Source organism: Giraffa tippelskirchi, chromosome 8 (genome assembly GCF_054371585.1).
Source record: "Giraffa tippelskirchi isolate mGirTip1 chromosome 8, T2T-mGirTip1v1.2.pri, whole genome shotgun sequence".
Taxonomy (NCBI): domain Eukaryota; kingdom Metazoa; phylum Chordata; class Mammalia; order Artiodactyla; family Giraffidae; genus Giraffa; species Giraffa tippelskirchi.
In genome coordinates this window covers 84,487,689-84,498,684 of record NC_137282.1, presented here as the reverse complement: position 1 = coordinate 84,498,684, position 10,996 = coordinate 84,487,689, and the positions used below count along the sequence as shown (strand labels likewise).

At 40.0% G+C, this 10,996-nt stretch overlaps 1 protein-coding gene and 1 long non-coding RNA gene across 4 annotated transcripts in view; one reads left to right on the top strand and one right to left on the bottom strand.

Annotated features, from left to right (window-relative positions):
- Window positions 1-1,869: 1,869 nt before the first annotated feature.
- Window positions 1,870-10,996, bottom strand: part of LOC145519098 (uncharacterized) — a 28,959-nt gene continuing 19,832 nt past the window's right edge. The window contains exon 2 of the long non-coding RNA XR_014063532.1: window positions 1,870-2,078. This is a non-coding gene — a long non-coding RNA (uncharacterized LOC145519098). The remainder of the gene's footprint in view (window positions 2,079-10,996) is intronic.
- FYB1 (FYN binding protein 1) overlaps window positions 4,456-10,996 on the top strand; it is a 172,610-nt gene continuing 166,069 nt past the window's right edge. For all 3 annotated transcript variants that reach the window (XM_081524339.1, XM_081524337.1, XM_081524338.1), the window contains exon 1: window positions 4,456-4,571. In XM_081524339.1, coding sequence (XP_081380465.1) covers window positions 4,569-4,571 — 3 coding nt within the window. In that variant the 5' untranslated portion in view covers window positions 4,456-4,568. The remainder of the gene's footprint in view (window positions 4,572-10,996) is intronic.

The window sequence follows — 10,996 nt, the reverse complement described above, 5'->3', positions numbered from 1 at the left end:
ACCAAGGAAGCCCATGCAAAACTTTAGGAGTTCCCAAATCTCAAGAGAGGGTAAGATAAAAATTATACCCAAAATAGGAAAGTCATAAGTAAATTAATATATAACATAGAATTCTTCCAGGGGCTTCCCAGGTGGCACAAGTGGTAAAGAACTCACCTACCAATGAAGGAGAACTAAGAGGTGCAAGTTCGACCCTGGGTTGGGAAGTTCCCCTGGAGGAGGGCATGGCAACACACTCTAGGATTCTAGTCTGGAGAATCCCATGGACAGAGGAGCCTGGCGGGCTACAGTCCATGGGGTCACACAGAGTCGGACATAACTGAAGCGACTTAGCATGCTGTGTGACTTTCTTGACACAAGAGAAGCCATTTTCTGCCTTAACCATTTTGTGCTCTAAGTCTGGCCACAATGCTTGTCCTTGAACAGGTCTCAGTAATTAATTATCTTAAGGGAACAAAAGAATGCAGTTCAGTGGGAGTCTTTCACTGAGAGTGGTAAAGATTACCCTGAAGCCCTCAACCACCAGATCACCTAAGGGATTCTTGAGAGTCCCTTGGACTGCAAGGAGATCAAACCAGTCAATCCCAAAGAAAATCAACCCTGAATATTCATTGGAAGGACTGATGCTGAAGCTCCAATACTCTGGCCATCTGATGTGGACTCAACTCATCAGTAAACACTGATGCTGGGAAAGAGTCAAGGCTGGAGGAGAGGGGGACAGAAGATGAGATGGTTGCATGGCATCACCAATTCAATGGACATGAGTTTGAACTAACTCCAAGAGATTGTGAAGGACAGGGAAGCCCGGCATGCTGCAATCCTTGGGGTTGCAAAGAGTTGGACATGACTGAGCGACTGAACAACAGCAAGAGATGATGATGTTGACCTTTGATGACTCTCGTGACTTCAGCCAACTAAAGCTTGGACTGTTAACTGTCCAAGCCGCTTCATGAAAATGCATATATCCTTAACTTAAAACTTCACCAATGTTGCTGTTCCAGCTGATACTGGGAAAGATCCCTAGTGTTCCCCTTACATGTTGCAAGTAAAAAGTCCTTCCTTCTCCTGTGCTTTGGCTTGGTGTGTCTTTTGGCTCGACACTCACCAAGAGGCAAACCCAGTTTTCAGGTAATGATCCTATTGAAATATAGGATTTCTCTGAAAGAGAAATTGATTTTTCACTGGTGTAACATGTTATTTCTTCCCACTGCATGGATATTCTGAAAGGGTTAAGGCCTCCTTTCATCAAAAATAGAAAGTACAAGAGTGAAAAAAACGCATTTTGTTTTCAAAATGAAAAGTGAAAGAGAAATAAGCCAAATCAAGGAGCTACCCATTTCCTCCTGCACAATTTTTTAAAGCGTGCCTGTTCTTATCCTGCTTTTTTCCTGTTACTTTTCATTTGGCTGCTCCATATCTCCGCATACAAGGAGACTAGAATTTCCTCGAATTTCTATGAATCTATTTTGTGAGTTTGAGTTGTTCTTTCCTGGCAAAGTTCAAATGCATGTTGATAAAAGGAGACAAGTTTACAAAATAATGAAGTTTCAGCTGACCAGTTCCCTAATTTGGAAACTTAAGGGATCACTGAACATTTCTGTGCTTTCATTTCATCATCGAAAAGCACCAATATAGTGACTATCTCCTAGTATTTGAAGATATTTAGCCAAGAGTTGTCCTACAGCTTCCCACAAATGATGGGCTTCAAAGAAGGCTGTGCACATGCATAATTAGTGTGCAAACTATATTCTGCTTTTATCAGATTCTGAAAGGAACCCATAAGCCAAAAAAGCTTTAAAAAGAGTAAAAGCTACTCTATCCTCTTAGGGTGACAGAAGGAAGTACAAAAATTAATTCACACTGGAGGAATTTCAGATCTGGTTAGGGAGCCAAATTTAATGCAGCCAATACAATGGGAGCACCATAAAAGGCAAACATATCAGAGCTTCATTTCCAGGTTCACTCTGCAGGAGTCCAGGAAAAGGGGGAGAGGAATAAGCCAGCAGCAGAGAAAGCTTCCTGGAAGAGGTGAGACTCAACATCCTCTTGTTCTCCTATCTCAGGGGTCTTGTCCAGTCCTGTGAATGTTGAGCACATAAAGTAGATGATCATTTGTTTCTTTTCTAAAATGTTAGCCATTCAGGTTAAAAAGCTGAAATCAATCATGTAAGGGTTTCTACGTATTTCTAACCCTCTATGCTAACAACCTCAACCATGCTCCTTGTTGACAGATAAAACAACGACAGTGTTTTAAATAAGGAACATAAGCAGTGTGACTTATATTGTTATTAGTGGTCCCTGCCTCCATCTTGTAAACTGACTTTAATAAAAAATGAAGCTGGATTTGCCAGCCCCTCCACTCCCGACTTTGTCTCTGAGCCTCACAGTCTCCATCTAGCTGTCACTTTGTACCAGGGAGATAGCCTAATTTTACCATTGCCTGAACGTAAATAGTTCTCCAGAATGCAAATTTATGAAAAGAGATTTGAAGAATTATAACCACATTTGCATTCTCTAAGGTACTTCACCCTTCTGCTAGCAGGAATAATTTCAGTGCCTATACCACAAAAAAAAAAAAACCTTTATCTTCTTCAGATGGTATCATTATATTGTCTGTCAGCTTTCTTGCATTTCCTGTTTCATCTTCCTGCTCAAGGATTTGCATACTTAACTGACTTCACAGGAAATGTACTCACATAAGTGATAATTGAAATACATGTTTTTTGAAGTAAAATGATTACGCTCTAAAAACTAAAAACTTACTGGTGGATTATGAGTTATGGATGGGAGCTTTAGCCTGTTTCTTCTTAGCCAAAATACTTCTCTTAAATATACTACATTTAGAAATATTAAGTAAACACAAACTGAAATGGAACTCAAATGAACAAATTGAAACTCAGTGTTCATTTAACCAGAGACTTGTGCTACATTGCTAACGGAAATTGCTCAGTTTTTGTTTATCATGTGATTTTTGTCCAACTGACTGGCCCAGAGAGGAAAGTCATGGAATGATCAAGAAAAAGTAATTATTATGTAGTGCATGGTGAAAATATGTTGATGAACTTAGTAGTAAACAGTGTCAGAACATCAGGATTATTTCTACCGGTGAGTCTTGCCTGCTAATCTGTTTGTCATCTCCCTAGTATGTCACTTGCTCCTCCTTTTAGAGCCCAGGCTTGCCTGTACCTTGAAACTACCTGGGGAACTGTATTAAAAAACGCTGATGACTGGGGCTCAAAACTAGAGATCTTTATTTAATGATCTGGGGTTAAACCTGAAATCTCGGATTTTTAAAAACTTCCCAGGTGATTTTAATGGGCTGCCAGGTGAAAAGCTTCTGCTTTAGACCCTAATTTGTACTGTTCCAACAGATAGTGGATGAAAGGCTTTCTGGTTACGCTTAAGAATGTCTCCATTTCAAGGTCTTCTGTCAATGTCTTATTGTCTAAAAAATGCCTAGTTTTCTCATACCTGCCTTGCCTTGATCTTACTCCTCCATTCATTCACTGAGTACTTATGATGTGCCAGAGACAGTGTAACTTCTGACTACTCTCCTAGCTCCTGAGAATCCTCAAGCCCCATTTTAAAAATACCTACAGTTTCAAGGCAATCTCAAATTCCTTTCTACCCCTAGGAACTGACCCCTACTCTGCTTTTTTGTCTTGTCCTGGCAATGGTTCTATCCATATTTCTAACCACATCTCAATTTTGAAAAACATTTTTCATTTAAGAAATAAATAAAAGGAAACATTCATTTACTAAAGAATTTTTATTGTCATGGTAGTAAGTAGTAGTAGCTCAGGATCAAACAAAAAAATTGATGCCCCTCTACTAGGTTAATGTGGTAATACATGCAAGATCTAGAAATTTGCAACCCCAAATTAAGGTGTCAGTTGCTAACAAATATTACCAAAAAATTAATGGATGAACCTAGACTGTCATGTACTTTATATTTTTAATGAAATGAGTAACATCCTATGATGAGCTTAAAACATGTCCTGCATTTAAATATTGATGAGATAGATTTAAATGCATTGAAACTGATGATTAAAATTATCATTATCATTTTGCTCTTTTTAAGATTATACTTCTATTTTAAACAAGTATTATATACTCAAAATTGAAAAATCAAAAAGTCAGCAAAGTACAAAACAAGGATTATGTATAATAATATCTCCACCGAAGTCAACCACTGTTAACATGTTAATATGAATCCTCTACAAACTCATTTTATATATAAAATGGGTTAATAACATACACAGAATTTACTATTCAGACACTTTTTTAAAAACTTCTGTGTCAGTCTGTAAGACTTCAAAGCTCTACCTGTAGCTGTTTTCGTATCAGTAAGGCATAGTAACTGGATAAACCTGGCCAGTTACACAAATGTTCTGAGGGCTGAGATAACATGCAAATAAACCTTATATATCAATGTGTGAAAACTGGACAGACCACAGGGTTCAAAAAAGGAAGTACTGTCTGCATAGCTAACTTGCACATTCACTGTCCGAGTTACAGCATCTTCGGAGTCGCTGTGTGCCACATACATCAACTCTTTCATAAAAAAAATGGTAAGTAATAGACTTTATGACTCTCCTTGGTCTCCTAGCAAACATCTGATCTTTTCTATATAGAGCAGAGAGGGGCGGGTGTGCCTCACGGGCAGGTCCTCCAAGCCTCTGGAATTTTTGCTTATCTCATCCTCGGTTCCCTTTGTTAATCAAGTTGCTAAGGCGTTATTATACCAGTTGAGAGACTGTGGCTGCAGGAGTTCCCTTTTCTGATTCTAGCCTTCCGAACAGAGAAAGAGTTATGCCTTAAAGAAAGAAAAGCTTCATTCTTTGTCTTTGCTTCTTAAGATGGTTGGTTTAGAACCACAGTGCAGTTAAGTTTCCTTTTATGAGCACTTTGGAAACCTGAAGAAAACTCCAATGATATACATTGGGCAATATTGCTGAAGATGAGTGTCGTTTTGACAACATAGTGAAGTTTTATAAGAGGAGTTCTTTTGTTTAGAAAAATGCAGTTTAGGGGATTTCCCTGGTGGTCCAGTTGTAAAGACTACGTACTTCTAAGTGCAGGTTCAGTACCGGATCTGGGAACTAAGAGCCCACATGCCCCCCACAACATGGACAAAAACTAAAATTTAAAAAAAGAAAGAGAAAAAAAATGAATTTTATTATTTTAATTAAGAGAAGCAAACAAAATCCAAATAGTCCAAATCTTAGGGACAGGTTGTGTTCCAAAGTTAATAGAAAATCCTTATGTGGAGCACACTTAAAATCGTGACTGGGTTCCCAGTGTACCATAAAAACTAGCTTAACCCATAATGAACCTGAACTACAGCATTAATATTCTGCTAGTTTCCTATTATTTCTCTGTATAATTGACTGTGTTCTCATGCATGTGGTGTTCCAAGGCTCCCAAAGTCCAGAAGAGAGATAACTGTTTAATTCCACACAACTTTCCCCAACTCTCCAGCTCCTACAAGACTAGAAATTGGTTACCCCTTCTCTCCTTATGGAGAAGGAAATGGCAACCCACTCCAGTATTCTTGCCTAGAGAATTCCATGGACAGAGGAGCCTGCTGGGCTACAGTCCATGGGATCACAGAGTCGAACACGAGTTTGTGACTGAGAAATCTCTCCTTATGGAAAAGATGACTGCCTTTGCCACCTCCCAGTGGGAAAAAGGGGACTGAGGCGATGATCCCTACAAGTATTTGGTGGGGGTAGAGAGTGCACTCTGCAGGCACCGGAATGGACAGGGTAAAGAATTCATAGCATGAGTTTATAGTCTGAAATCTTGTGAGCCAAAATGGGAAAAGTACAGAGGTGGCTCAGATGGTAAAGAATCCGCCTGCAATGCAAGAGACCTGGGTTTGATCCCTGGGGAGGGAAGATCCTCTGGAGAAGAGAATGGCTACCCACTCCAGTGTTCTTGCCTGGGAAATGCTATGGACAGAGGAATCTGACGGGCTTCAGTCCATGGGGTAGCAAAGAGTCGGATACGACTGAGCGACTATCACTTTCACTAATGTTTCCAAACTCAGCCTTCAGATCTAGGATTCTTAGAAAAGATCTTGACCTTAATTGCCATATTCTCTTCAAGAATAAGTGAGGGCATTGTGGTTTACAGGGTTATTTGAATTTTCTTAGGGAACACAAGATGGTAATAGAAGAAAAAAAGAAAGGTTTAACTGGATAGTGCGTTTGATGCCTTACATAATGTTTTCCTAAGAGAGCACAATCTTATTGTAAAAGTAACACATTATTAAAGAAAATTTCTTAGAAATATAGATATGCAGAAATGACACAATACATATTTTCTATAGTTCTATCACCTGGGGCAATCATTGCTGAATTAGTATAGATCCTTCTAGAATTTTGTCGTTTAAAATGTACCTTATAAATATAATTTTCTATAAGTACTATCATACTTTATAAATCATTCCCTTATCTGTTTTTTAATTTAAAATATCTTGAATAATATCTGAGTTATGAAAGCATTTTTAATAATGAATCATTTTTAATGACTGCATTGTATTCCATAATTTATTTTAATTGGTTCCATATAGTTGGACATTGAGATTGTTTCTTGTTTTATTTTTCTTTCTTTATGGTAATACAGATAAGACTATCATAAACATTCATTTACATTTGTTGCCTAATTATTTTTCATTGCAAGAAATGCTAAAAGAATAGGTAGATTAAAAAAAACAGATATATTTAGACTTTTAACCAAGTTACCCTCTTAAAACAACATATTTAATTTTACCTACTATATAGTGAGGGCTTCCCTAGTGACTCAGTGGTAAGGAATCTGCCTGCCAATGCTGGAGATGCAGGTTCAATCCCTGGGTCAGGAAGATCCCCTGCAGAAGAAAATGGCAATCCACTCCAGTATTCTTGCCTGGGAAATCCCATGGACAGAGAAGCCTGATGGGCTACAGTCCATGGAGTTGCAAAAGAATTGGACACAACTTAGCAACTAAACAAAAACAACAAAGCTATACAGTGGCATGGTGCACAAATTTCCCAGTTGCAATAATGGTATATGATGCCTATCTTTGTAGCTTATCAAGGTTATACTTAAAAAGAAAGTAGATTTCCTTTAGTTTCTCTCTCCCCAACATTGCCTCTGACATTCAATAACAAGTTGCAGAAAGGCAGGTAGCATATAAAAGGAAGGAAAGAACTCTTCTACTTTTTCTCCTTGGGAGACATCATAGATCGGTCAAAGGCTGTATTTCTACCTACTTATTCTCTGCTTTCTAGTTGCATGGTTTTTTCATAAGTCACTTAAGCTCTGAGTTTGTATGCTTATCCAACAATGATGAAGATGATGATGACAGTATCTTGAAGGGTTGTTATAATGAGTAAATAAGATTGTAATTATAAAACACCTATTAAAGTGCAGGCAGCTGCCAGACACTGAATGAATGTTGGTTTCTTTCTTTCCAGTCCCAAATAAATGATTTCCTAAGGAGGTATAAAGACTCCCAGTGAACACAGGAAGATAATAATAATGGCCATTAACATTTGTGAGCCTTGGCGTGAAAAAGCAGTGAAAGCTTTAGTCATTCAGTCGTGTCTGACTCTTTGTGACCCTGTAGACTATAGCCCACCAGGCTCCCCTGCCCATGGATTTCTCCAGGCAAGAATACTGGAGTTGGTTGCCATTCCCTTCTCCAAGGGATCTTCCCAACCCAGGGATCAAATACAAGTCTCCTGCATTGCAGGTAGATTCTTTACCATCTGAGCCACCAGGGAAGCCCAAGCTTTGGCATCCACTATCTCATTAAATCCCTATCAGTTCAGTTCAGTTCAGTCACTCAGTAGTGTCCAACTCTTTGCAACCCAATGGACTGCAGCATGCCAGGCCTCCCTGTCCATCACCATCTCCCGGAGTTTACTCAAACTCATGTCCATTGAGTCGGTGATGCCATCCAACCATCTCATCCTCTGTCGTCCCCTTCTCCTCCTGCCCTCAATCTTTCCCAGCATCAGGGTCTTGTCCAATGAGTCAGTTCTTTGCATCAGGTGGCCAAAGTATTGGAGTTTCAGCTTCAGCATCAGTCCTTCCAATAAATATTCAGGACTGATTTCCTATAGGATGGACTGGTTGGATCTCCTTGCTGTCCAAGGGTCTCTCAAGAGTCTTCTCCAACACCACAGTTCAAAAGCATCAATTCTTTGGTGCTCAGCTTTCTTTACAGTCCAACTCTCACATCCATACATGACCACTGGAAAAACCATAGCCTTGACTAGATGGACCTTTGTTGGCAAAGTAATGTCTCTGCTTTTTAATATGCTGTCTAGGTTGGTCACAACTTTTCTTCCAAGGAGTAAGCATCTTATAATTTCATGGCTGCAGTTACCATCTGCAGTGACTTTGGAGAACTGCAAAATAAAGTCTATCACTGTTTCCACTGTTTCCCCATCTATTTGCCATGAGGTGATGGGACCAGATGCCATGAACTTAGTTTTCTGAATGTTGAGTTTTAAGCCAAATTTTTCACTCTCCTCTTTCACTTTCATCAAGAAGCTCTTTAGTTCTTCGCTTTCTGCCATAAAATCCCAGTCACATCCTTGCAAATAGTTACTGCTATTGTTCCTATTCTCTAGCTAAGAAAACTGACTCTTGGGAAGGGTGACTCTCTTACTCACAGCCACACAGCTGCTGAATACTGAATACTGGGACTGGAATTTGAGCACAATTCTGTCTGCTCTCAGGGCCTATGCTTTTCTATATTATACTGCATCTGAGAAAAACTAGGTACCAAGGAAGATAGTGGTTCAAGAAAAGTCTGGGACTGTTTTCTGGGAGGACCTTTCCTGAGGCTGGTGACCACCTCTGTTAGATCTGGGAGGCACTGCTTGTAACTTCTGCTAGTACCATTACGATTTATCCTATTTTCAGAATGATCACTTTACAGAAATCTCTTAAAGAGCTATTGGGGTGGGAGACTGAAGGGGTCACTGGCTTTGTGGCTCTCCACCCCAGGGCTCAGAAAAAGGGATTCAATGATCAAATACTCAGCCTTTCTCTAAGTTCTGTGTTACTGGTGTAACTAAGCCTGCCTCTTCCAGGTTGAGTGCCGGAAGCGGGTATTAGAAAGTGGAACCACATGGTGGCCCAAGTGGTTATTGAGAAATTCACCTGTTATCACCCTCTTCCTATAATTCATTGGTAGAGGAACTGTAGAAACTTGTGGGAATTAGGTGGAAAAGTACATGGGATTTTGTAAGGACAAGGACATAAGCTACAATGAATGATGGATTTTAGCTACCTGGTGGCAGGGAGTTCTGGCTTTGCAGTGGGATCTTGACTCAGTCTTGCCAGCTCTTTCTCAAGTTGCTTAGTAAGGGTACGGGGTTGGCTATGGGTTCCTTGATGTTCTTTATAATATGATTCTACATTGTAGAAGCAGAAGGACAATAAAGTAAGATTCTACTTCTCAAATATCTGATCCTGTGGAAATTAACTTAATCTGAAACTTTAGAGAAATTATCTCACTTCACAGCCCGAAATGGAAATAATAGAATGATACCTGTCCACATGACAAATACTTTTAGGCACATTTCAAGTAGAAGATTTCCTGGAAAAGAGTGAGGAGAAAATAGTGAATCATGCACAAATGTTTGTATGTTCACAGTTAGTGAGGGGAAACATCTTTTACCAATAAAACTTAGAAGGTTTAAGAAATGAAGTAAAAAATTGGTTTGAGGGTTTTATTAGTTTGTTTTGCTCCTTTCAGTCAGCTCGCAATTTTCATGTGAGCTACTTACAGAAGAAATGTGTTATCACCCTTTATTTAATGAAGGTTTATTGAGCCCTTGTTCCTTGCTGGGCTCTGCTAGACAAGAATGCAGGGCAAAAAAGATGGTGAGGGCCTGACTTCTTGGCACTCACACTGAATGCAGTGGGTCTAACTTTAGCACACATCTGAATATCCTGAAGGGTCAGAGATGGAGCCTGGAAATTTGCATTTCTAGGTGATATTTTCAGGTGATGCTGATGCTGCTAGTCCAGGGACCACACTTGGAGGACCACTGTTCCCTGGAAGATGGAAAGCTAATTCAAGTAAAGTCAAGTGAAAGTGTTAGTCGCTCAGCTGTGTCTGACTCTTTGTGACCCCATAGACTGTAGCCTGCCAGGCTCCCCTGTCCATGGAATTCTCCAGGCAAGAACACTGGAGTGAGTAGTCATTCCAGGGGATCTTCCCGACCCAGGGATCAAACCCAGGTCTCCTGCATTGCAGGCAGATTCTTTACCATCTGAGCCACCAATTCGAGTAAACATGTAAGTAAAATACCAGGTAGTGAGCTCTGAAGGAGGTAAATCAGGAGCTGAGACAGAACATAAGAAGGAAACATCCTCTTTAAATACCAGTCTGGTCTTTGATGCAGTGATGTTTAAACTAAAGCCCTGGTTCTCAACCCTGGCTGCACGTTGAAATCATGTGAGTACCTTATAAATCATACTTATTCTCAAGGCCCCAGCCTAGACTGGTTAAATCGAAACCTTAATGTATAAAGTGGGGCCTGGTGCAGGTTGAGAATTATGGCACCAAAGATTGAGAATAAGCTGGGCACAGGGAATGTGGCAGTAAAGACCGTTTCAGGCACAGGAAATGGCAGGTACAAAAGACAAGAGGCAGGAGAGAGCTTGGATCTGCAAGAATACAGGAGGCAGGAGGAGAGGAGAGGGGCAAAGAGGTGGCTTCTAGAAAGAAGCAACTGTCACATACTGCTGGTTTCCAGGGCCATGACAGGGAATTTGACTGTATTTTTTCCCCTCTGGCAGCAACTGGAGACTCCCAAGCAAAGGAGTCCGTGTCATTGTTCGATTCACATTTTGAGAGGAGGGCTTTTTCTGAACCAATGCACATCCGTTCCAGACATCCTTGACCATGATGGGGGCTTCATTAATTGAGCTTTTCGAATTGACTTCAAAAAGTCAATACTGACTTTTTCTCCCTCATCCTTTAAAA